The sequence below is a fragment of the Pollachius pollachius genome, assembly GCF_949987615.1.
Source record: "Pollachius pollachius genome assembly, chromosome: 3".
Classification (NCBI taxonomy): domain Eukaryota; kingdom Metazoa; phylum Chordata; class Actinopteri; order Gadiformes; family Gadidae; genus Pollachius; species Pollachius pollachius.
This window is the reverse complement of record NC_136936.1, coordinates 9,084,584-9,111,568: the sequence shown is the minus strand read 5'-3', so window position 1 is coordinate 9,111,568 and position 26,985 is coordinate 9,084,584. Positions and strand designations below refer to the sequence as shown.

The 26,985-nt window shown below is 44.6% G+C and overlaps 2 protein-coding genes across 2 annotated transcripts in view; both read left to right on the top strand.

Moving 5' to 3' along the window:
- aplp2 (amyloid beta (A4) precursor-like protein 2) overlaps positions 1–13,020 on the top strand; it is a 60,256-nt gene extending 47,236 nt beyond the window's left edge. The window contains exons 12-17 of the mRNA XM_079732010.1: positions 426–525; positions 2,170–2,337; positions 6,221–6,297; positions 8,292–8,369; positions 10,087–10,242; positions 11,332–13,020. Of these exons, the coding sequence (XP_079588136.1) occupies positions 426–525; positions 2,170–2,337; positions 6,221–6,297; positions 8,292–8,369; positions 10,087–10,242; positions 11,332–11,433 (681 nt within the window). The 3' untranslated portion in view covers positions 11,434–13,020. The remainder of the gene's footprint in view (positions 1–425; positions 526–2,169; positions 2,338–6,220; positions 6,298–8,291; positions 8,370–10,086; positions 10,243–11,331) is intronic.
- Positions 13,021–13,787: 767 nt separating this feature from the next.
- st14a (ST14 transmembrane serine protease matriptase a) lies at positions 13,788–26,329 on the top strand. The gene is made up of 19 exons (XM_079731613.1): positions 13,788–14,199; positions 16,909–17,068; positions 17,523–17,653; positions 18,473–18,543; positions 18,744–18,907; positions 19,035–19,070; positions 19,341–19,590; positions 20,443–20,585; positions 20,975–21,078; positions 21,249–21,361; positions 21,635–21,768; positions 22,364–22,468; positions 22,903–23,013; positions 23,192–23,305; positions 23,497–23,619; positions 24,000–24,183; positions 24,532–24,803; positions 24,936–25,072; positions 25,274–26,329. Exons 1-19 carry the CDS (start codon positions 14,158–14,160, stop codon positions 25,433–25,435), a joined length of 2,556 nt encoding a protein of 851 aa, XP_079587739.1. The 5' UTR covers positions 13,788–14,157; the 3' UTR covers positions 25,436–26,329.
- Positions 26,330–26,985: the final 656 nt, after the last annotated feature.

Below are 26,985 nucleotides of genomic sequence, written 5' to 3'. Positions count from 1 at the left end.
GACCCGTTACTACCACCTGCTGGCGGCTGCAGCACACTACACACGGTGGGGAAGGACAAAGACTCAGAGGATGGGAAGTAAACAACAAGCGCAGGCCGAATGCTGCTAGGTTTTCTGCCAGTCATTGTGGGGCTTCATTCTGAGACAATTTCATTAATCAGAAATGCATAGTTGACGAAAGATAATACTGCGCCTTAGTGATTCATAGGCCTCCTTCCTAACCATAACATGAGCCAAGCAAATCTATAACAAAGACTTATGTCAAAGACACATTATCCAAACTAAATAAATGGTAATGAAGGACCATACGACCTTGCAGGTCCATACATCAGTAACTACTCTCAGGACTCAGACCTGCGACCTAGGCATAAAACCCAGGAGTATCAATTGCTTTAGTCTGAACGGTGGGGTTGTGTGGTCTGCAGGTGATGACCCACCTGCGTGTGATTGAGGAGAGGATGAACCAGAGCCTGTCTCTGCTCTACAAGGTGCCCTACGTGGCTGAGGAGATCCAGGACGAGATCGGTAAGACATGACCAGACCTTCCCACTGTGCTGTGTATGTGTGTGTGTGTGTGTGTGTCATTATCGATGTCCATATGTGTAGACAGGTGTATGTGTGTGTCCATCTGTGTAGATATATGGACACACATACACCATGTGTGTGTGTGTGTGTGTGTGTCTGCTTGGTTTATATCTCGACATCGAGCTCCTAAGAGAGAATATATTTATCTGAAAACACTCTCAAGCTGTCCTAAAACCACTTTGTGTAGCTCATTCCACATTCATCACACCGTGCGTGTAGGGACAAGAGTCTGTCCGTGTGTGTGTGTTTATGCCTTTGCGCGCGTCTGCGTAAGAGAGATACACACACACACAGCATCTTGTTAACGCCTCCTCGGCATTAGCATTGTTTCATGGGCCCTATTTGAAGGGATTAGGTTCCCTGGGTCTGCGGTCCACAGAGAGTGTGACGTTGCAGTGTGACGTGTGCAGTGTGCAGAGCAGACTAGTGCCGCCGTGCGCTGGCAGGGAACTGGGTCACGGCGTGCCGGGGCCGGTCTGGAAGATGTGAAGACTTCCAAGGCTGAGGAGAGATATCTGAGTTACAGCGATCCTCTAAGTGGTCTTTAAAGAGGCGAGGTTGCAGTCACGTGATCCCAGTCACGGGACCACTGCGCTTATTGTCGCACTGTTGGCTGTGGTTTTCATTAAGATGAAAGCGGATGACACTTTGTTCATCCTCGAAGGGGAATTCAGGTGTTCACTGTGAAAAGAGGGGTGCAAATCAAACAAGAGAAGACGAGAATGGAAATAAGAATTTGAATTGGACTATCAACCATAAATTACTGTTCAAGTGCCAAATTTAATGGATATCATATTGTGATTAATTTGTATTATTGTGATTGGAATATAATAACCCAAATGTGTTACAAATGGGTTATATATTTGAATGAGTATTCAAATATGTAAAAGCATGAAGTGGTAGTGCTGGCAGGATTATGATCCCATCTCCATCGATTGACCTTCAGTGTTCTTAGAGAGACTGTCTAGCTAACATTTGCATGTCTGAGTGATCATGACTACTTGTTAATAAAATATTTTTTTATAATGGATGGCAATGGTCATTCATCGCGTCCCGTTAAAAGCCTGCAGTACAGAAGTCGTAGTCAGATCAAGGGACATGTTCAGGAGACCGCTCATGCTTACTGTGTCCCCTCTGCCTCCTTCTTGTCCCCTTCCCTTGATCCTCCTCCACATATTCCTCCACCTCAACATACTTCTCCTCCCCCTACACCTCCTACCACTCCTCCTTCTCCTCCTCAAACTCCTCCTCCTCTTTCTTCTTCCCCCGTCCTCCTCCCCCTCCTCCTCCTCCTCCTTCTCCTCCTCCTCCCCTTCCTCCTCCTCCCTCTACTCCTCCTCCTCCTCCTCCTCCCCCTACTCCTCCTCCTCCTCCTCCCCCTCCTCCTCCCCCTACTCCTCCTCCTCCTTCTTCTCCTCCTCAAACTCCTCCTTCTCTTTCTTCTTCCCCCCTCCTCCTCCTCCTTCTCCCCCTCCTCCTCCTTCTTCTCTTCCTCCCTATCTCCTCCTCCTCCTTCTTCTCCTCCTCAAACTCCTCCTCCTACTCCTCCTCCTCCTCCCCCTCTTCCTCCTCCTCCTCCTCCAGACGGGCTCCTGCAGGAGCAGAAGGCGGACATGGACCAGTTCCTTTCCTCCATCCTGGACGTGCAGCCCGACCTGACGGTGAGCTCAGAGGAGAGCGTGGAGGAACCAGAGATCAAGCCCTACCGCCCCTTCCAGGTCAAGTCCCTGGACTCACGTCCCCAGCCGGAGGGTGAGTGGATCCACCCCCCCACCAACCCCGTCCCTCTTTTCAGTCACCGCCACGATCACCGGGAGACATGTTGGTCCCACTCTGCAGTGACATGATCAACAGCAGACCATGTGGTCCTTTGAGCGTTGTCATCACCCTTAAATAGACAATTTTTGCGGAGAAGTTCAGCCCAAACAATAGGATTCTGTTCCTTGTTTGTGTGGTGCTACAAATATGAGTTGGATTTCGCACTCTGTATGCTTTGGGCTCAGGGAGGCTAGAGGTGTAGAATTGACTTTAAAAATAAAGTGAAAGAAGGCAGTGTTATACGCAGTTGGATATAATTAAAGTGAATGTAGATAGAGATATACAGAGTAAGTTAAATAGAAAGTGGATGAAGATAGAGATATACACAGTAAGTAAACTGAAAGTGGATAGAGATATACACAGTAAGTTAAATTAGAAAGTGGATTGAGATAGAGATATACAGAGTAAGTTAAATTGAAAGTGGATGGAGATAGATATACACAGTAAGTTAAATTGAAAGTGGATGGAGATAGATATACACAGTAAGTTAAATTGAAAGTGGATAGAGATATACACAATAAGTTAAATTGAAAGTGGATGGAGATAGAGATATACACAGTAAGTTATACTGACAGTAAAAGAGGGTAGGTATACACAGTAAGCTATGATGAAAATGAAAGAGGGTAGAGAGATACACACTAAGTTATATTGAAAGTGAAAGAGGGTAGAGAGATACAAACTAAGCTATGATGAAAATGAAAGAGGGTAGAGAGATACAAACTAAGCTATAATGAAAGTGAAAGAGGGTAGAGAGATACAAACTAAGCTATAATGAAAGTGAAAGAGGGTAGAGAGATACAAACTAAGCTATAATGAAAGTGAAAGAGGGTAGAGAGATACAAACTAAGCTATAATGAAAGTGAAAGAGGGTAGAGAGATACACTATAAGCTATAATGAGAGAGGGTAGAGAGATACACTATAAGCTATAATGACAGTAAGAGCGGCTAGACGTAAACAGAGTTGGTTAGCGTCAAAAGGAAGAAGGGAGGGAAGAGGTTCACTAAGCGTGGGAGGCTCTTCAAAGAGCACCGTGAAGCACTAGATCTGGATTTACCGGGGCCCTGACGGCACTCGAGGGGCCCTTGCCTTCAACATAACACAAGTCAACGTTCAAAAACAAAAACACTCCCCTAGCCCTGGCTCCAGAACAAACCGAAATGGAGAGCAGAACTGAGGCTTTTTGAAAATATATCCTACAGTGCACCCATACCCTCTCACTGCTATGTCGAGGGCCAAAACACAGGGAAAACAAACTATTAAGCCAGAAACCAGAGGGCCATGTTTTCTTCAGAAATACACGGTGAAATACGAGGTGAGAATAAATACACTCCAGAATCACACCGAAAAACCTTGAACAGCAACTGTCTTTCATTTCCCTTTTACCCTTTTTCCCTCTTAATCTCTTGGAGAAGACTTCTTTCTGGAAGTTTCCCAGCTGGGCTCTATGCTCGATCGATTAACACAGCTTGATAATTCTGCTTCTCCTCTTTTTTTTCCTTCTTTCCTGCTTCCCTCTTTCCGTTGTGTTTATTTTTTTTGTCCTTTTAATTTTCTTCTGTTGCGCATTTCCAATGACAAGGAGATCTATCAGACTCTCCACAGGCCTTCAATAAAGGTTGGTACCTCTCTCTGTCCCTCTCTCTCTCTCTTTCTCTATCTCTCTCTCTCTTTCTCTATCACTCTCTCTCTCTTTCTCTATCCCTCTCTCTCTCTCTCTCTCTCTCTCTCTCTTCCATCTCACTGGTCTCTTATTCTATCACTCTCTCTCTTTCTATCCATCTCACTTTCTATATCTCTTGCACTATTTCTATCTCTTTCTTTACCTCTCTTTCTCTCTCTTCCTTCTCCCTTCCGGCCTGTGTCTCATAGTGTTGACCTTGTTTTGGTTCTATCTGTTCTTTCTTTATCTCTCTTCCTCTTTCTTTATTGCTCTTTCAATCTCTACCCCTCTACTCTCTCTCTCTCTCTCTCTCTCTCTCTATCCCTCACTCCTTCACTCAGTTCTGCCTTCCTCTCGATGCCTCGCCATCCCTTACCCCGTCTCCTCTCGCTCGCGTTGCATATTTTCTCCCTCTCTTTCCTCTGCCGTTTTGATCCTCCCCTCCCTCCCTCCCTCCATCGCTCCTCTCCCCCTCTCCCAGTCATGTTTTGCAGTCATCTCTGGCCTCTCCCGGCACTACTGAGCATCCCGGCTTGGCGTGTGTAAATAACGCTGCTCACTTTGTGTTTTATTTTGAGTTAAAATACTCTGAGGAGTTCTGTTGGTTTATTCTGTTGACCTACCTTATTTCTCCTCGCTGTCTGACTCAAAAGTGTGTGTGTGTGTGTGTGTGTATAATGTGTTTTTTCCTGTGTATTTATAATGTGTTTGTATCTGTATGTGCAGACAAAAAGTGTGTATGTGTGTGTATATAATGTTTGTCTGTAGATTTTATGTGCGTGTGTGTGTGTGTGTGTGTGTATCTGTGTGTGTGCGTGCGTGTAGCTCCTGTGTATCCATCTGTGTAAGACTGTGTGTAGACCAAGTGCGTGTGTGTGTGATGTCAACGATAGATTGTGATGGATGTGTATGTCCTTGTTGTTCCGTTGGCTCATGGCTCATGGCTGACTGTGAGGACGCTGAAGTCACCCTGACCCTGGCAGACTGATAGGATTCATTGTCAGGGTGTCATGTGGAGGTGGTGGGGAGGTTCCAGCTCTGATTGCTGGGCTGCTCCTCATTGTCCTCGGCTAAATAATGGTGGTGTTTATAGGCTGAGCCCGGCACCCGAGGCCGGCCCGGTGCCGGACAATGAGCCAAATCCAGCAGCGACACGACTGTATATCAACCAGTACCATGCCATACCTCTCTCTCTCTCTCTCTGTCTCTGTCTCTCTCTCTATCTCTCTATCTCTCTCTCTCTCTCTCTCTCTCTTCCTCAATCACTCAGCCACGTACTACCGTCTCTCTCTCTGTCATTGTCACACTCTCTCTCTCTCTCGCTCTCTCGCTCTCTCTCTCTCTCGCTAGCTGTCTAACTCTCGCTCCCCCTGCCTGTCTTTCTCTGGTTCTCTGCCTGTTTGACTCACTTTCACCCTCTCTGTGTAATGTTTGGTTTGTCTTTAACTCTCACACCCTTTTTGTCTCTCTTTCTTTGTTCCTCTTTCATTCTCACACTCACATTTTCTCCCTCTATCTTTGTGTCTCCCTCTCGGTCCCTCACCCTCACTTCTGTTGATTTATTCATGACATATCTGCTGTGTGTATATTAATAGATACGCCTTCTAATTTAAATCCATCCGTTTTCCCAGAATGCATTTCTGACACTATGGCCTAGTTCTGGCGCGGTATTCTGATTATTATTCCAAAGGCAAGCGGGTCGCGTTGTGGAGAAATTATTTATAGTCTGGTTCCGGCCTTGACATTGAAATTGAACCACAGAGAATTAAATCCATTAAAAGACTGAAGAAGAAATCATGAACCATTCATAGGACGTGTATTTTTTCTTTTCTATAAATGATGTAACTCAATGTTCATAAAAACCCGGAATTACATGGGTCTGTAATATGTGTGTCTTCTGTACTCCAACGACATCTGTTGAGAACAAAGATGGCGGGTCATTGTGTCGGTGTGTGTAACGTCGTTGAGCCCTGCAGTGTGTCAGGAACACGAGCCTATTGTTGCTGTGCTTCGTGAATGAGGCTCAGTGGCCAGTTCAAGGCGTAGAAACTGTCTGTCCCTGCGCCTCCTTCTGCGCCTCCTCCTGCCTGCATCTCCTCCTCACCGTGGTCCTCTCTCCTCCTCCTCCTCTTCCCCCTCCTCCTCCTCCTCCACAGGTTCTGGCATGTCTGGCGTGGACGGGCTGATTGGCGCAGAGGAGCGTATCATCAACAGCAACATGGACGACAACGTGGTGAGTGTGCATTTGTCACCATGACGACCCCTCCGACTCTGGTCGCCATGGCACCCGCCCGCCCACCCCTTCCTAACCCCTCATCTGCTCAGGGCTCCCAGTCCCAAACACTCATTAACCTTCGCCGAGCTGAGCTGAATTGTAACAGCGTCTGTCTAGATTGAACTGATGTTAATGCAAGGTTTCACAACAAAGGCCTCTGTCGAGGGTCCAGCACACACTGCTGCTCAAAGACTTCTAAATTATATTAGAAACCTCAACCCCGAAGTGTTTTGGAGGAATTGCATCACAACCTGTATCAGGTTGGAACAAATAACGAAAACGGAAAATAAAACCACAAGAAGGCTGATACTCGACCAGTCTGGTGGCGTTCAAATTATGCTGTATTTTTTACTATTGCAGGTCAGGATTATTTACGTTAGGTGTATTTATTGTTTCAAGGAGACTTATGGATACGTAGCGAGCACTCACAGGACACTTTTACAATCCTCAGTGATGTCCTCGGTAGCCTTCTTTTCTTAGTCTTTAACGCTGCATCTCTGTCGCCGCCGGCAACGAAACCCTTGCCGCTGGCGCACGCTTGTCTTTGTCAAAGCTAAAAAAAACACGCATGTTCTTATAAAATGATGCATGTCTGTGGGACGCCCGCGTCACTTCTGCACGCAACTCTGTGACCAATTGTGACTGTCTGTCCGTGTTTTATTCGTATGCATTCCTATGCATGTTTGTTTCTGCTTTCTTAAATGCTAATTCTTAAATTGGAGCAGTCTGTGATTTTTGAGGGTTAATATGACAAAAAAACTACAGTTGGCTGTTCTCATTCCTAATTTTTTTACATTATATGAATCCCCAGGATTATGGATTGCTCTTTTTAAAAGATTGGTCTATTTTTGCCAGATCAACACGCCCCCAACTTTTCTAGATGTTACTGGTGTGAAACTCCAGGTTCAGAAAAATAAAAGTCCTGCCATTGAGCTCTACTTATTCCACTACATCAATTGTGGTATTATTGGGGGTAGTGTCATCTGGGTTCATGCTAAAGGGTTAGTGCCTTAACTTGAGGGGAGGACTTTTACGTTGTAAACATGGAGCTTCCACCTCATCTAGATCTAGGAAGATCTTTATCCAATTCATCGACGATTAGCTCAAAGACCCTTTACTACACCACAATATGCTCCTTTGTGGAAGGACAGATTAAAATAATATGTGGACTACGTCTAAAGACACTCAGAAATAATATGTTGATGTTTTTCCTAAATGTCCTCCGTCTTTCCTTTCTGCCTTAAGTATGATCATCCAAATTCACTTTAGATGCACAATACGTCCTCCTTTCTGTCCACCGTCTACACTCTGCCTTTCTACCTACCAGTTTGTCCATGCATCTCTGCTTTTATGCGCTCTCTCTCTTTCGCTTTCTATCTGTCTCTCATGTACCGACACACACTACTACAGCTGTACCGTTAATCACACACACACACACACACACACACACACACACACACACACAGGGACCTCCAAGGTAGTTTCTGAGAATGCAGTAACTAAACATCTTTTAACTATTTTAAGTGAACGAACATAGCCAACTATTTTAGTGTAAGTGCACGATGTCTTTTATGTTTATTCATAAAGAATTGAAAGGAAATGATGATAAAAATGACAGAATAATTATTTTTTTTATAATAATCTGCTCTTCAACAATGACGCCTCTGTTTGGAAAAACAATGTTTCTTTTGTTATACGAAGACTGACACAGACACAGAGCCAATGAAATATAAATGGAGGTACCCAGTAGAGCCAATCAGATTGCGGTAAGGGGAAGAGGGTACACTATACTAGCTCCCGAATCCCTAAACACATGTACACACACACACACACACACACACACACACACACACACACACACACACACACACACACACACACACACACACACACACGCACACACACATACACACACATTGAGTGTAACCTGGGCTCCCTGTCTCTGTTGACAGGTGATTGATGAGTCTCTGGATGTTAAGGAAGTGATTTACACTAAAGAGAGAGTCCGCGTTATGCATGACGATGAGCTGGTGAGTACAGCAGCCCCATCTGCTGGCGCACAGGGGAACTGCAGCCATCAGCCCTTTGGCGGGAAAGGGAGGGGAGGGGAGGGGAGGGGAGGGTGTAAATGTGACGAAAACCAAACTAGTAAAAGTACACCAATCCCTTCCTGCCTCCCCCCACCTAGAGCCCCAGAAACCCCACCCTTTTTTTGTTGTTTTTGTTTTTTGTATCTTAGTGGTTTGTGCATGGGTGCATGATGTGTTGTGTGTGATTCTTTTCTCAATGCACACATGAGAACCCCAGCCCCATGCAAGGGACGCTCATCCACATAGACCCGCCGCTCGGTGTGTGAATGAGCTCAGTAGATAAATACAAAACAAGCCAGATGTTCCTAGGCCTGCATGTGTTGCGGATGTCTCATGTGGCAGGGGGACATCGATTAAAGATGATGACCGTCTGTGGTTGTTTGTCTTGAGAGACTGGCTCCCGGATGTAGAACATCCTCTTAACTATAACTGCACTAAAGCAACGTTCCCCTCTTCACTTGTTTCACCCTGAAACATATTTATATAAAACCTGTAGTTTAATGGATCAACTATTTGCATAAGTAAGTAAGTTGTTGTTGCCCTAAGTAACGACACAAATTCCAGTGAGCTATTAATGTCTAGCCTCAAGGTCACGTGCACATTGATAAAGCATTGAGCACCAAGTCACTAACGGCGATGAAATGCTTGAACCGCAGGCTTCTTCAACAGTGCAGACCAGTAATAAAAACGAGAATAACCATTTTTTGGAAATCATCAAAACGAAAAAGAAATTGTGTGCGACACACGGCTTCAGAACTCTGCTCCTGCAACCTTGTAATCCTCAACCCGGATTTATATTACACGAGCCATTTGGCACAAAATTCCAATTTAACCGAGACTGAGACGGTCTGCCAGGTGACTGAGATACGGGGACGGCCCAGCGGCTCTAACCCAGCCTGCTCAGCCTACACTGCCCTGTCTCTCATTTCACCCTGCAGCCCCGAGTCGCCTGGCAGACTTTAACAAGGATTTATGATATCTAATTGTCCGCTTACACAAGTTTGTAGTATTTATTAAAAATTGCTAAGCATAAACAAGCTCGACTGTCGAAATAAGAATATCAAATAACCCTAACCCTAACCCCAACCAGGGATGCTATCCACCCTGGTGTAACACAGGCTATTTTAAGATGGGAGATTCTGATTGGCTCGAAACGGTGCCAAGTGATGTCCTCAAGGACTGATGTCATTCTTGTGGTTTGCTTTAAGACAGTGTTTCCCAACCTTGGGGTCCGCCCCCATTTGTGTTTGCCGGCTTATAGGGAAACAGGGCTATAGAAAATGCACCATCAAATGTGAGATATTTGATGCACATTTGATGGTGCATTTTCTTTTTTTTCAAGAAAGAGTTAAAAGTTTGAACCTGTGTTTGTGTGTATATCTATATATATATACTATGTATGTATATTGATGTATATATATATATATGAACGGAATTTGATTAATAGCCACAAGCAAACTACGACTAATCATAAATGTGATGCATATTGGGATTGCAATTGCAAAAAGGGGTCAAGGGCCAAAAAAGGTTGGGAACAACTTCACTAAGAGTTTAAATAAGGTATCAGTGCTGTCATCTCCTCCCTGAAAGTCTCTCTCTCTCTCTCTCTCTCTCTCTCTCTCTCTCTCTCTCTCACTGCACTCACTCTCCCCATTAGGAATCCTACCGGCCTCTAGGAGAAGACTTCAGCTTCGGTAGCAGCGCTCTGATTGGCCTGCTTGTGATCGCCGTAGCCATAGCAACGGTGATTGTGATCAGCCTGATGCTGCTGAGGAAGAGGCACTATGGAACCATCAGCCATGGCATCGTGGAGGTAGGATCGAGTTCATCTCGACTCGGAGTGGAGTGGAATATAATACACAAGTGGTGGCGCCCCTAGTGGAAGGAATGTGTAGTTATAATAATAAATGTTCTTGGTAAAACACAATCACAGTAAGGGTTTCAAATGGTTTCACGGGCCACATTGGAACAAAAAGAGACAACCCCCAGAACCCTGAGCCCCTCTCAAGGGCAAGGAACCAGCTTGAGATGCACAGAAGAGGGATTCCTTCTCCGAGAGACTAAGGATAGGCTGGTTGTTAGGGTATTGCACTCGTGGACAAAAGTACTGGCATTCCAAATGCCCGAGGTGCTAGGGCAAGATGGATAACCCTATACCTAATCTTTAATCACCTGAGGTGCGTTAAGAATCGGCGAACATAGGCGAACGTTAGCAGCGAGCGCGTTGACTTTAAACAATAAAATTTGAAAGATTTTTAGACAATGTTCTAAACGTTCGTTTTAAACTGTAAACAAACTTCAAACAAACAAATGGCGACAAGAAAGGCCATTGTATTAGCTGCAGCCTCCATGATAATTGACGAGTTTACAGAAGACGGTCTAGAAGTTGTCGATCTCGTAGAAAATATACAGCAGACAAGGAATTCGGACGATTCAAGAATAGAGGGCTACGTCACCGAAGTTGTGCCCGCTTACTTCGATTTCACGTTCAGATCACATTTTAGGATGCACAAGACATAAGTTGAAGTAAGGGTGTAGATAGGCTATATGAAACGATTTATCTATTGCTTTATGTGTAGGGAAGGAATTAATGTTAATCTCCATCTGGGAGCACATCTCTTGCAGTCCTTGATCCATGTCTGCTTGCGGAGAACTACCTCTCTGACAGTTTGCCTATGTTCGTGAACGTTTGAAGACATCGGCACGCTTAACAGAACATGTTTCAAATCGTTCGCGAGCGTTCACCTATGTTTGCGGCTTTGAACGCACCTCTGTATCTGAATAAACTGTAAATAATCACATTCAGGTGAAAAGTTTGAGGTAAAAAAATCAACTGTGTAACATCACATTAGGGTTGAAGTGTTTCTCTAACCATGGTCCCCCCCTACCATCCCTGTGACAGGTTGACCCAATGTTGACCCCCGAAGAGCGCCACCTCAGCAAGATGCAGAACCATGGCTACGAGAACCCCACCTACAAATACCTGGAGCAGATGCAGATCTAACTAGAGGCCACCACCGGGCGGGGGGGCAGCGTGGAGGCGGAGCATACTACTGACCAATAACATAACGCTATTGTCGAAACTCATTTGCATACATCCACTATTCATTTACCGATTTGTTCGAAATTAAATCCTTGAATAACGCTAATACTTCTACTACTGCTACTGTACAATAGAGCTCTCTCTTAAATCATTTTTCCTTTTGAAAAGAAAAAAATAATACAGAGCACAAGTGATGTATCTACCTTTTTCTTTTGCATTCTGGAAGACGTTATTCTGGAACTCTCTGTAATTACCAAGATCAAGATGTATAACATTTCTTCCTGTGCTTTTTGTTTGTATTTGAAAAGTGTAAAAGAAAATTTTAAAGTAAAAAAAATGTGTGTTTGAGAGGCTGACCCAATCGGCCGCGCTAGTAGCAGACAGCAGTACACTTGGTTGTCCGGTTCCTGATGGGGATTGTCAAAACCACTCGCTCTTTTCTCTTCTTGTTTTCGTCCTGAATTGGAGTGCTTGTATATGAAGGTGCTTTGTACCAATTCAAATGTACAGTCAACCAACAGTTGAACCACAATATGATGAACACAGAATCATAAATCCATTATTTTCTCTTTCGTTCTTTGTTATGATAACAAAATATACAGATATGGATTAAATTCATATATATATCTATATATATATATATATAGATATATATATATATAGATATATAGATATATAGATCGATATATAGATATATAAAAGAATAAATGTTTTATTCCACAACTTTTTCAACGAGAAAAGAGCAGAGCAATGGTCGACTGGAAAATGGAGGGCACGTGTTTGGGGAAATGGCGGTTGGAGATGCGTGTGCAGAGATTCTCCCCCAGCTCACATACATGACCTATCACCCCTACCCTCCCACCCAGCCATGGCCATACTGGATGAACATCCAGTACGATACATTCGGTAGTTAATCCCTACATTTTTCATGTCCTAACAGATCCCCTAACAGGGGAATTTAAACATGGCTGTAATGCTGAACGCCCTATGTGTTGGCACCAGAACGTAGGCCACAAACATCCACAAAAAAAAGCCAGATGTGCTCTTGCACAGACAGGTTACACAGTCTGATCCAAAAAAATATGATAACAAACGGGCCGGTATGCTTTGCTGTTCATGAAGCACAGAACAGTGGGGAACTCAGTGCATTGTGGGATAGGTGATGTGAGCTGGAGGACTAGACAGACAGATAGACAGACATAGCTTGGACGGCTGGTTTCTGAACGATAAAGTGATTTAAAAACGGCACAAACAAACACTAGCAGAATCCGAGAATAATAAGTAGGGTTGTTTGTTTCTTGATATTTCTCTCTTAGTATTATCTTTGTATGCCTGTATAGTTGATGTGGCAATCCTGACTTTTCCAGAGGAAAACCTGTGATGTGCATTGTTCTTATATGAAATGATATATGAAATCTATTTTTAAGTTTGTTTGTTTTCTCGTTTTCTATTTTCTTCTCTTCCTGTGACAGTGTCTCTGTATGTGACTGTCTCACTATGCAGCCGACGGTTCCAGCCAGTTCCTGCAGCTTGATTCTGGGTAGATGATTGGGGGGAGGGGGGTGGGTGGCTATTAATATTATATGCATATTAGTGATGGAAATGACACTTGTTGAAACCGATTTATGATTACGGGGGGGGGGGGGGGGAAACACATTAATAAACTCACCACTTCCATATGGACGAGTCTGTCGTTTCTTTAACCACTTAAAACAGTATTATGTCTTAGGAGATGCTGAGATTACAACGTCACAAACATGACCCACTGGGGGGGGGGATACACCGACTATTTACTATTTGTAACTGGCGGACTACTGTTTGAAACCATAAAATGAGTATTTACCTTTAACGCTACTTCATGCGGGCGGGGTTCCCCTCAGCCGGGTCAAAACAGAAAACAGAAACCCATGACTCGTCTAATTGATCTGAGTCAAAACATGAGTCATTTTATGGCGCTTTTCTGCACAATGCGCTAGGTTTTATTGATACCAAAAACTGGATGGAGGCATGTAAACCTACGCTACATGTATCAACAAGTAAAAATATATAGCCTACTAAATAGGCCTACATCATAAATTCCTATTCTTTATTATGTAGTCTGTATCACCACCAAAGTTTAATCCAATATTTATTGGACACAATTCAAACCAATTTCTTGTTAAGCTTTAACTTAATGACGAGGGATTTCGATATAGCCCATCTATGTATTTTCATTCAAAAACCTGATCGATGAACTCACCTGTCGCAGGTAACCTGACGTCATGAAGGTTTCGGCGTTCTGACCACGCCCACAGAAACCTGCGCTCCCGGAAAACATTTTGTTTGACCAACTCGAGTAGGCGACTTTCCCCTGTCCGGGTGACTTTCGGGAATATCCAGGATAGAAAACACGGATTGCTCGATTTCTGCATTTTTTTTAAATTATTACTTTAGGTAAATAGGGGTACAGGTGTTTACTGTGACCTCCAAATCCGTGTTGACTTTGTGTTGCGATCTCCAATTACCTCAAACGTCAGGAGGAGATCGGCGTCGTAAGGCCTGCCGGACGACTTTCGAAGAAACCCAAAAGTCAAACAGAACCGAGAAGGAGAGGAATAGTAGGGTGTACTCCAGCCTGTTTTGAAGCCAAACAGGTGTTGGCATACAGGTGTTGGCCTATAGCTGTTGGACTCTAGGGGACACAACATGGACTACATGGACAGCGGGATGAGATATACCCCCAAGCCGGTAGGAGACTTGTAGAGCAACTATTTTTTTCACAGTATTGAACATAGGCACGTCCTAAGAACGTGTTCTCTCCTTGTTATTGTGCATAAACAGACTTTAGCGGGGGCAGACCGTTCTAATGTTAGGCTTCTCCAAACTAGATGGATGGCTGTATATAAATGCCACTGTAGGCCTACGTCTGCAATTATTGATGACCGCAATGGTTAGCAGTTTTTGACCTAGTCAAGTTTCAAGCTTCTTAAAACTGCTTGGGAAATAAATATTATTTGAAACATATGACACATAACTTGTTCAGGCAAATAGATTTATTAACATACTATTATTGAGAAACACAGGTAGTACTACTACTACTACTACTACTACGTAGGTGGGGGTGGGGGTGTGTGTGTGTAATGGCAGTTGATCTCGAGTTCTATTGCGCAAAGCTGGGTCGGTTCCTCAAATAAACACCTCCAGCACCTCTTACCAGTATAACACACCCATGATGATCCTACCACACTCAAGACCTTGCCCTGGCTCATGTCCTGTATGAATGTCCCCAGTGCCACTTCCTGCTGCCCAGATAACAAGATCCTGGAGCCTTCATTGAGCAGTATGGTTGCTGGAAGCCAAACATTGGGGAAAAAGTCAGAATAATGATATTAACAACTACTTAACTAGTGTATTCAAGTCCGTGACTGTCACTATTCCAAAGAGTATTGAAGTAGGATCATTAAGGCCTCTGGAGTAACTCTTATTTTCCGGAAGACAGCGAAATGAACTAGCATTTGAACTCACGTGAAGTGAATGCTTTAGTTCTGATCATGTAGGGCAGCTTGCCCGTCACTCAGAGCTTTGACGGCCTTGTTGTGACATGTCAGGTTCTCTCACCCCAATGAAGACGATCCCCTTGTGTTAACTCAACGCCCTCCTTGTCTAGTCGTGAAAATAGCATACCATTTGACACCCCTTTTGTTTTCACTCTCTATTAATAAAGCCCTCAAAGGGAAAATTAGTTGTAGGGCAGTACTTGCAAATACTTATTTGATATTCTAAGGGTGGCAAGTTTATTGCATATATGGGTGTAGTATGGTTGGAATTAGCTCAATGTATCCTCGTGTATCTAAAAGGGACATCCACTCTGTATTCCCCTGGGTTAACATGTGTGGGAAAACATCTGGATCAGCTGTAGACAGTTTTTTGTAATTCATCCAGCATGCTCTGACTTGAATTCTTGACATTCATGACATCATTAATTTCCGGATTCTGACATTTATTCCAACCATTCTACAGCTAACTAGCTCCCTGGGCTTCGCTGTCTCCAGGATGACCTAAGAAAAAGTGCATGTGAATTGGTACATGTTTAGAGCCGGTCTCCTGTTATACAAGCAGTTATCCTGTGTGTGTGTGGGCGTGTCTGTCTGTCTGCATCTATTTGTTCAATGGTATTTTGTAGGACAGGCATAGCATTACAGCAATAATTCCTGTTTTTATTGACTGTTGCTAGAGACGTTTAAAATGAAACAACACACACGCGCATGTGTGTGTTGTAAAATTGAAATTTGAGTGGAGCAGAAACTTGTTATGACTCCAGTATAGCCACCGCCTGCCAATCCAACAGGTTTGACGGGATTGTACACACAAAGTATTCAACCCTCCTGTATTCACACCACCACCGCAACCCACACCCCGCTTCCAACCATAGAAGTGGCTGCTCCAACTTCACACACGCACACGTACACGCACACAAGAACACAAACACACACTCGAGCACAAGCTGATTACTGCCGTCTTAATACGATTGTGACACAAACCCTGAAACAACAGGAGAACAAAGCATGCATGACTTTAGTATGAAAAGGAAAGCGTCTTAATTCTTCTAGCGTTGGCCATGTTTGTTTAGATTGTGTCGTGGAAAGTACTTAAAACACTTAAACTCTTACAGGGAAAGAGATCAGGAAAACACAGAATAAAGTGTAAGACTTTCATTTAGATCTTGAGGAAAGTAATACAAATCCGAGCTGCTCTGCAGAGCACCTACTTTTCCAGCTTCGGCAAAGAGGTTTGTACTCTATCACTCTGTGATTCCTCCCATAAGCTCCAAGCCAAAGTTGTTATTTAACCTTTACACTTAGGGCATTTAGCAACAGAATTTTCACACCATTTCCTAACCATTAGATATCTTCAGGATACTCACTAAGACTCTCAGTGGTTTCTCACGCTTATCCATTCATTTAGCATATGAGGCAAGATAAGTAATATATTCCTTCTGAGGGTATAGCAGAATTCTCTGAGAATTGCTACCACATTCCTGAATGGCGCAGGCACAAACACGCTTCAGTGGTGTCCTGTGCCTGTCGTTGTTCCTAAAAGTTAGGTTGTTGTACAATAAATAATAACACAACACCTGACCGACAGCATAGGGCCGCATTCCCAATCCCACACCTCTGGGTCGGGACTCCACTTGGGGTTGCGTCATGTCTATATGGGTTTGCAGGAGATGCTGACTAATAAGATGTAGACATTTGTGGACAACATTTTTAAACCAAAAGAAGTGAACTATTTAGTACTCCCTACTCGGTGTGGCGCGATGCACACATACGTTCATTGTGACCACGATATTACGCGCAGATGCCTATTAGGTTCAACTGGTCAGCCATACCGCTGAAGGGCAACGCAGTTCTCGTTGTAGCTCACGTTGTCCGCCTCTTCTTTATCCTCCCCCTTCAGGACAAAGACTGGGACACGTCGGTGCAGTTCCTGCCAGCGTCGGACAACAAGCAACTGGAGAAAAAGAAGGGTCCCGGACGCATCGGGGCCGTGGTCGGCGTCGTCGTGTTCGCCGCCGTCCTCGCGCTCATGACCGGCCTGCTGGTCTGGCACTTCCACTGTAAGTAACGGGTCTCACTCCCAACAGCCCACTCCCAGTTGAAAGGTCCCAGGTCAAGCCCCTAATCGACCTGGCCTCCCTCAGCAAGATGCCATAACAACTACCTGCCCAATACCGACGTGTCCACAATATAATTCCCTGTACGTTGCTTTGAATAATGGCATCCCACTAAATGGTCAAGGGAACGGGAAGGATGGATGGTCTTTATTATCGGATGAATAATTCAAGTGAATGGGACCCATTATTGGTGTATATAGAATGAATGAGCGGTTATGGTGAGTTTAGAGCAGTCCCCATCTCTGTGTTGCCCTTTTCTCGCACCGAGGAAGAACATCTGAGCCCAGCACGAGAACAAACCACGTATATGTGACGCTTACGCTAGTGTGAATGCTGGCATGTTACTTCACAACAACGTTCCCCTCCTATCTAACCCCATGTGTCTGCTGGCCTGCAGTCCGTCAGGACCGGCGTGAGAAGAGGATGTACACCGGGACCATGCGCATCACCAACCAGGTGTTTGAGGACAAGTACGAGAACTCCAACAGCAGCGAGTTCAAGTCCCTGGCCAAGCAGGTGACAGAGCAGGTAGGACCAGCCAACTCCGTAGTGTTGAACATGATCTCCAGACCCCCATGTCTAATACGATGTCTAGACTACAGCCAGATATCATAGTTTAATATGCTCTCCAGATGACCATGTTTAGTAGGAAGGAGTATGAAGGAGTGTTGAACATGATATCCAGACCTTCAGAGTGTTAAACATGATGTCCAGACCATCAGTGTTTATTATGATGTCCGGCCCTTCAGAGTGTTAAACATGATGTCCAGACCATCAGTGTTTATTATGATGTCCAGCCCTTTCAGAGTGTTAAACATGATGTCCAGACCATCAGTGTTTATTATGATTTCCAGACCAGCAGAGTGTTAAACATGATGTCCAGACCATCAGTGTTAAACACGATCTCAAGACCATCTTGTTTAATATGATGCCCAGATCCCAGCCAGACCAAGATAGTGTTAAATATGATGTCCACACCTCCACAGTGTTGATAAAATGTATATCCATAGTTTTTAACACGATGTCCAGATGTCCAGCCATGCATCCATAGTCTTAAATGTGATGTTTAAGTTTGGGGTGCGATCCCCAATGTCCAAAGTCTACCTGGAAGCATTTATAAGCAAGTTGCCTCTAAGCCCCATCTACTCTTTTATGAGGTGTATCGTTGTATGTGAGCTTACATGCCCCTAAGCCCCAGCTGCTCATTAATGACCAGTATCTGAATTCATTGAGTCGCCTTTGATAAAAGTGTTTGGTAAATTACTATACTCATACAGTAACCGTATCATCAAGCCTTGTCCTCAGCATCACAACAGAACATCCCTGATGTGTTTCTGTTTGTTCCAGCTAAAGACCATATACCTAAGGCAACCTCAGCTGTCCAAGTACTACGTAGGCTCCACCGTTGAGGCCTTCAGGTAAGACATGAGACCCACTTGATCTTACAGGGCTGCTCTGTTACGACAAGGTGTGATGTTTTTAGTGTAGCCACCACATAGTTGTGGTCAAAAGCTAGCTAATTGTGGTTGTGTCTGTGATGCTCATTAGATATCTATAGTTGTGTTTTTGTCACGCACTCTCCACCTGTGTCGTATCACAACACATTCCCTCCCTCCAGTGAAGGCATCATCGCCTACTACATGTCTGAGTTCAACGTGCCCATGGGCCAGGCATCATCCGTGAACCAGGCCATTGCCAACATGGACATACTGGTGAAGAAGGAACAGCGAGCTATGAAACACTCAGGGAACGCTCTGGTCTTCGACGATGTTGTGTCTTCAGGTGTCTCTTTCGTCTTTATTTTAATGTTTGACCATTTATTTGAAGTCTGCTCATGAGATACTATGACATGTTTGTACTGTTTTGTTTACACTATTTTGTTTTTGTTTGTTTGTAATCATTCTCATAGCAATGGACCGACGCTTTTTGAAGTCGACTTTCAATAGTGAGTAATCTGCTTTCTAAACAGGTTTTATCCTGTCGAGATGTCGAGTCACTACCTGCTCTCTAGTGCTCCCTGACTTGACCTGACTCAAGTCCCTTTCAGCATTTAGTGTGTCTTATTTGTTTTGAGAGCTTGGAGTCGAACAACCGGCCTCTACCCTCAGTACACATTGAGTTAACTGTTAGATCACATGCCAGGCGGCGTTGTGACCATGATGATGGGCCAAGGCAAAGCGCTAACGTCCTTCTGCATGTGGCCGCTCTCCCGCAGGGCACGTCCAGTACGCCCAGCACGCCAAGAACAACCGCATCGGGACCATCGAGTCGCCGGGCTTCCCCGACTCCCCCTACCCACCCAACACCATAGTCCAGTGGGAGCTGCGGGCCGACTACGGCCACGTGCTCAAGCTGGACTTTGACACCTTCAACCTGGAGGGCGAAGAACCCGACAAGACCTGCAAGAAAGACTTCATCAAGATCTACGACTCCCTGGTGGCCATCGAGAGCCGGGCCATGGAAGAGTGAGTGGACCCAGGCCCAATCGGGTGGTCGAGTCCATTATATTACGGTCTGGAAGAGGTTCACAAGCCACATTTTAGATCCCCCCCTCCCCGACCTGTAGGCCTAGGGGCTAGGAAGGACTCCAAATACAAGGGAATATGCCCTAACACAGCTCCTCTCTTACTTATTATTTAGCTGCAATACCCACGCTGTATGAAATAGTTCTATATTGGGAGAGAAAGATACACTTTTTAGAATACTATCCAATTTCAGAGTAGAATAGAGCCATACAACCTTTATTTATTTTTGTGTTTCAATAATTGAAAGTTATTTATTAGATGTTGTTGCCAAAATGTGGCAGTGTTCCTCAGTGTTGAGAAGTATGATTCAATGATCAGAATGCTAAAAAAAAGCGTCATCATTAGGCCTACTCTCTACCACCACCTGTGAGGTGGGTTATGGCCACCTCACTTGAGATCACAGTGTAGTAGAGTTCATGTTGTCTCTATCGCCCTCTATTGGCAAGATGTCCATTATTACTTTAGTTGTTCCTCTATTAAGAACTTTGAGTTTAAATGTAGTTTTGAAAGGTGCAATACGCATGGCACAATGTTTACCTACTTTGGTTTCAGTTTACATTCAGCATTAACTCATTTCATTTTTACTACGCAAATTTGTTGTTTTTATTTTTGTAGTTCTTTTAATATTTCGTATTTTACGTTCCTTAGCTTTTACAAAAATAATTCTTGTGATTCTACTGCTGGGTCAAATTTTAAGTCTGGGATTAATAGAGTTGATCTGTTAATAAAAGCTTATTATATATGTGACCTTCATCTTTAACGGAGATTGCTTGTGTGTTTCCAACCCGGCAGGATCTGTGGATACTACTCACCGAGTGACCCGCTCACCTTCCTGTCCTCTCGTAACGTCATGCTGGTAACCCTGGTGACCGACGACAAGGGGAACTACCCCGGCATCCGAGCCCACGTGTCCCAGGTCCTGAAGGACGGACCAGGTACACACTTTACACACGCTCACACACACATCCACCACCTCTGATACTGTGAGCTACTAGGTGTAGGGCGGCAGTAGCTCAGGAGAGAGAGCGGCTTGACTGGTAACCGCAAGGTTGCTAGTTTGATCCCCGGCTCCTCCTAGCTAGAGTGTCGAGGTGTCCCTGAGCAAGGCACCTAACACTTACTGCTCCCGACGAGCTGGCTGTCGCCTTGCATGGCTGACACCGCCGTCAGGGTGTGAATGTGTGCATGAATGAGTGAATGTAAGGCAATATTGTAAAGCGCTTTGGGTGACCGCTGGTTAGAAAAAAGCTCTATATAAATGCATTCCATTTATCATTTACTAGCGCTGCTACTTCCTGTGACCTTGTTTTATTTTTTTGTCTAGGGATGAAGTGTGGCGGGACACTTAGCGCTGCACAAGGATCGTTCACGTCGCCCAACTTCCCCAACTACTACCCGCCCAACACTGTCTGCGAGTGGACTATCAGGGTGAGTTGCCGGTCAACCCTTGCTAACCCGTTTCACATTTACCTTGAAGCTTTAATCCAAAAGCGAGTTTGGCAAGGGTCAAGGAATATAAAATAAGATGAAAGAAACCTTTATCAATTCATGGAGACTTAATCTACAGCTGATGAATGTGATCCTTCCCCTCCCTCCAGGTGCCTTCTGAGAAGTGGATCTCGCTGACATTCACTCAGTTCTTCCTGAATGAGCCGGGCCAGGAGAACAGCAAAGGGTGCAACAAGGACTACGTGGGGGTGAACTCCAAGAAGTAGGTGTCAGCGTGTGTGCATGTGTGTGTGTTTGTGTTTGTGTTAGTGTTAGTTTTCCAGTGAGCTCCAGCATAGTCCTCCTCAATGCCCACCATATGTATTTTTAATTGGGTTTTCTGAGATGTGTGTTTTTTTATGTACGGGCAGGAAAGTTATCCGAACGAGGATGGGAATTACTTGTGGAATAGGACTGCCGTTCGAGGTCGAACCTGGGTCGCTTCTAACGTCTCTGTTGTGTTAGTTTGTTTACTTCATGTGTCTGTCCACACCAGGCTGTGCGGGGAGAAGATGGGGCAGATGGTGGAGACGGTGAAGAACAACGAGGTCAAGGTCACCTTCTCCTCGGACCACTCGTACGTGGACCGAGGTTTCAACGTCACCTACAAGGCCATCAACTCGCTGGACCGTAAGTCTGAGAACTCTGGGAAATGTGGTGGTCCTGACGCTGAAGAGTAGCTCAGTACAAGACGCGCATACATGTTTGCCGCCATCTTGAAGGTTAAATGTTGAAGTTTAAAAACACTTGTGGGGCAAAGTTAAGGTTGCTAGGCTCTTCTTGGTTCTCTGACATAAGTTCACGTATAGAGAGACACACCTCGTGGAGGATACTACATCACCAGGTACCACAATTGATACACCTCACGGAAATCCTATTCACAAAAATCACATTCATCCCGTATTATTAAAACATGTCCACATCCAGTTTTGGATGTTGACTTATGACTCAAAAGTTAAGTGGAAGAATGTCAATTGAAGATTCACACAGGAAGTAATATGTTTCAGCATCCCTAAAGCTTAGAAACTTCTCTTTTTTCTTTTCTCTTTCCACTCGGGGAAGTGAGTCTTCCTCAGTAGAAACAAGGAGTTTCTTCCTCTTTTGGTTTTGCAGGTTACTCCGAACCCTGTTGTCGGGGTGCAGTAATATAAACTTGTATCTGACCGTAGATTGAGCGTACTTGGTATACTGCGTTTCTGACGACTGTGTCTCCTCGGATCCTCAGCTTGTCCCAAGCAGTTGCTGTGTCAGAACCAGGTGTGCATCGACCTCAACCTCAAATGTGATGGCTGGAACGACTGTGGAGACATGACAGATGAGCTCAACTGCGGTAAGCACACTGTCCAATCAAGAGTGACGAAACAACCTGGCCCCGCCCATGAAAGAATAAAAGAGCCTTTTAAGTGGCTTGTGGTTATAGATTCATGGGGTCTTGGAGGAACATATCACCAACCATTTAACTACTACCACTACAACTGAAATAAAGGCCGGAAGTAATACATGCTGGGGGATGAGCATGTGCACCTTAAGAAGCATAGCTTAGCTGGTATGGTTAGCATGGAATAGAATGGTAAACTAAGCAAAACATTTTTTTTAATATCTGCATTCCGAATTCTGATTTCCTGTCTCCATGGAGACGGCGCTCAACCTAATTAATGGAACAACTCAAAACTGTATTAAGTATAAAACCGGTTCACCTGAAAGAAAAAAATTGACTTCTTTGAAAGTATGCTGCCCGCTTAACCTTTGCCCCCCCTCCTGCAGTGTGCAATGTTACGCAGCAGCTGAAGTGCAAGAACGGCTTGTGCCAGCCCAAGTTCTGGCAGTGTGACGGGGTCGATGACTGTGGAGACAACACTGATGAACTCGGCTGTGGTGAGCATACATGCACACAGACGCATGCACACAAACATATTCACTCAAATGCGCACAAACACACACAGCTACACACACACACACACACACGCAGACACACGTAGTCAAGACAGACAGACATATGGACATTAACTTAAACAGTGCAGTTCTCATGCTGTTCTTTCCTGGTTCTGTGCAGGGTGTAAGGCTGGCGAATTTGTCTGTCAGAACGAAAAATGTGTTCTGGAGAAGAAGAAATGTGATGGAAGAGACGACTGTGGCGACGGATCGGATGAGCTCAACTGTGGCAAATGTATGCTTTTTCTTTTTTTTCAAAAGCTTAAAATAAATATTGAAAGATATTTTTTTTATTACAATGAATAATCATATTTAAACTTTTCACTTTCATTTTCCAAATGTAGCTTAAACAACGTCAAGGCAAACGATTCAGACTTATCACATTCAGTGCTTGAAATCTTTCTTTCTCTCTTTTCACGACCCCAGCTACGAGTACAACCTGCACCGATACGACCTACAAGTGCAAAAACAATCTCTGCATCAGCAAGGTCAACCCCGAATGTGACGGGCAAGATGACTGTGAAGATAAATCTGATGAAGCGAACTGCGGTATGCGTGGAAATTCAACCTTTAAATACTTATATTACTATTTTACATACTTAACTACTTAACCAACACTTACTTGATACCTCATCTTTACCGCCTTTAACCTTCTACCTCAACTTAACCACTTCTAACTTTAACCCTAGCCCTAACCCTATAAACTACCTCTGACCTAATACCTTAACTTAACCACCACTAACTTAATACCGAAATGAACCTCTAACCTGATACCTCAAATGAACCACCACTAACCAAAACTTAACCATCTCTAACCAAATACCTAAGCTAAACAATCTCTAACCTAATACCTAAGCTGAACCATCGCTAATGCATCATGGGTAAACCACCCAAAGCTCCAGAGGCTGACGGAGTATATTTGTCTGCAGATTGTGGGCGGAGTCTGTTCAAAACGTCCCGTATCGTGGGCGGCCAGGACGCATTGGCCGGGGAGTTCCCCTGGCAGGTCAGTCTGCACGGCAAGGATTACGGCCACGTCTGCGGCGCCTCCATCATCAGCGAGCGCTGGCTGGTCACCGCCGCCCACTGCGTCCAAGACAACGGCAAAACCAGGTAAAGAAACACACTGTTTTATCATGTTTCACACTCATTTTTTTAATCGTTCGCAAGTTGATGTTCCATCAACTTCATCCACTCGTGGAATTGAGTCTTCCTCAGTAGAAACGGGAGGAAACAAGGCGGTACTCTGCCTCTTTTAAATTTCTGGATTCCAGCCAAGGCTCTGTGCCATTAACACCCAGAAGTTCTGCTATAACGCAGTCGGACTGCTGTATCTGAGGCTACTGGATCTGAACACATTATAGACCTACGACGGCTCAATGCGCTTTGTGCCTCCTTAAGACTTTTACTCCCACTAACCTACCGTCGGTGTCACTCTGGTGTGTTTGTGTGTGTGCTCAGGTTCTCCCAGCCTGGGACCTGGGAGGCCTACCTGGGCCTGCACATCCAGCGGCAGACGGGGAAGACAGCGGTGCGCCGTAACCTGAAGCAGATCATCCCCCACCCCTACTACAACGAGTACACCTACGATAACGACATCGCCCTGATGGAGCTGTCCAGCAGCGTTCCGTACAGCGACCACATCCGGCCCATATGCTTGCCCGCGGCGCAGCACGACTTCCCCGCCGGCCACTCGGTGTGGATCACAGGCTGGGGCGCCACCCGGGAGGGAGGTGAGATGCTGACCACCACAACCATACTCTTTATTGTTTTATATCTGAATTATAGTCGGGACACCATTGTTCCTCACAGAACTTCGCAGCACTATATTAACGTGTGTGTGTGTGTGTGTGTGTGTGTCCTAGGCCAGGCGGCCACCTTGCTCCAGAAGGCCCAGGTCCGGATCATCAACCAGACTGTGTGTAACAATCTGATGGCGAATCAGATCACCTCCCGCATGATGTGTGCTGGGATCCTGCTTGGGGGCGTCGACGCCTGTCAGGTACTACCCAGCTTCCTTCTTTTCTTTGTCTGTCCTTTTCTCCTTTGTCAGGGAGGAGATAAACAGATCATTTCATCTCATTGGTTGTAAGTCGCTTTAGACAAAAGCGTCTGCTAAGGGTAAATGTAATGTGTATCAGGTATTTAACATGCCAGCATATATAGTGCTCACACACGTCTTGTGTCTGTGTGTTCCTCCCAGGGGGATTCCGGCGGGCCACTCTCCAGCCCCTCCATCGGAGGGCGCATGTTCCTGGCCGGGGTGGTGAGTTGGGGAGACGGCTGCGCTCGGAGAAACAAGCCAGGCATCTACACCCGCGTCACCAAGTACAGAGGCTGGATCAAAGAGAAGACCGGAGTGTAGCGCACGATCAAAGGACATCACCCACCCAGAGAGAGAGAAAGGCTTTTAATCTGAGAGACCGAACCGAACCTGGATCGCTTGACAAAGTCGTCCACCACCAACTATCAAATCCCTTGTGGACAATGAACTGTAATTGTTCCTTCTTTTTTTATTTTGTCTAATGAACTTCCAGATTTGTTTGAATATTTTAAGATGTAAATAGTGTTTATTTTTGTGTTTGTATTTGATTGTTTGGCTGTCCTTTATTTTGCATTGTGCTGCAGAAAGGCATAGGGTATGTGCCACACGTGAGCAGTCCCTTATCGTAGGCCTTAGGAATAATGTTACACCAAGTACAATAGAAAACTGCAGCACAATTCTTCACTTAATTTCCCCTACACAACTGCTGACCGCTTTTTTTTCCATCCCAGTGCATGGTCAAAATGTGAATAGTTTTCTCTTCTGTGTGGTCTTAACACCTGTGTGTGTGTGTGTGTGTGTGTGTGTGTGTGTGTGTGTGTGTGTGTGTGTGTGTGTGTGTGTGTGTGTGTGTGTGTGAGTGTGAGAGAGAGAGAGAGAGATGTAAATCTTAATAGAAGCTCAGGACTATGGTTTGATATTTATGTTCTTCTATTTGTTTGGATGTTGGATAATGATCAGCCAATGGGAGGCGTTAGTGTGGAACTTCCAGCGCTTCTGTGCAACTGCCTTGGATTATTAGGTTTTCTATCCGACCAGCTGGACATTCTGTTGTGCCATGAAATCACATGGAGAGTAGACCCCTTATAGTTTCAACTTTTATCTTCTCTACCTGTATGACCACATCATGCACTAAAGGCAATATGAGCATGAGTATTGTGTAAGTGTTTTTATAGTGTTTTTAAATAAAATATCTTACATGCAGGTTTCTCACAATGGCATGTGTTTTGTGCGAATGCATTAGTTCATCATATCCCTGGTTTACGAGTTCTCTGATTGGGAGAGGTTGCTGGCAGGTCAAATTGGCTTAACCAACCCAATACCCAGCTCTAACTACACCAATGCCTATAAGAGGAACAAGAGTATTATTGGTGTCGAGGAGAACTGGAAGCCAACCATTTCAACTTGAAATGACCCATGAATCCCAGTCACCCTATCAGATCACTCGAAAACCACAGTCAATCAGATTGCTTGAAATGCAATGCCAACAACTTATTTTGTTTATATTTTATGCATTTTTGCACCATATCCACTGCATCAACTGCAATTATGTGATCGTATAATTTGAAATTTACTGATAGACATATCTGACTAGCTATTTTTATTTTCTACAACTACAAAGTCCACTGTTACAGGAACTCATTTATTTTGCGACAATAATTCCTTCATAAGAAAGGCCTTATTGAATCATTCCTTTACCCTATGCCCTGTGAATGGGGCCCAAGGTTCTGTAAGACAATACTTTGGAGTGAGTTTGGAATCTAGAGTGAAATTACAAACGCATTCTTACTCATTTTACTCAAACATTTCGTGGAACTTGGCGGCCCTTTATGTCTCCAGAAAAGGACAGTCAGAATAAATGCTTTATTAAT

Excerpts from the sequence above, each read along its gene's own strand:
- st14a (XM_079731613.1), top strand. The coding sequence starts at position 14,158 with ATGGACTACATGGACAGCGGGATGAGATATACCCCCAAGCCG. Across the intron at positions 14,200-16,908 it reads TGAGATATACCCCCAAGCCG|GACAAAGACTGGGACACGTC; the intron begins GTAGGAGACTTG and ends CTCCCCCTTCAG. Across the intron at positions 17,654-18,472 it reads CCAAGCAGGTGACAGAGCAG|CTAAAGACCATATACCTAAG; the intron begins GTAGGACCAGCC and ends TGTTTGTTCCAG.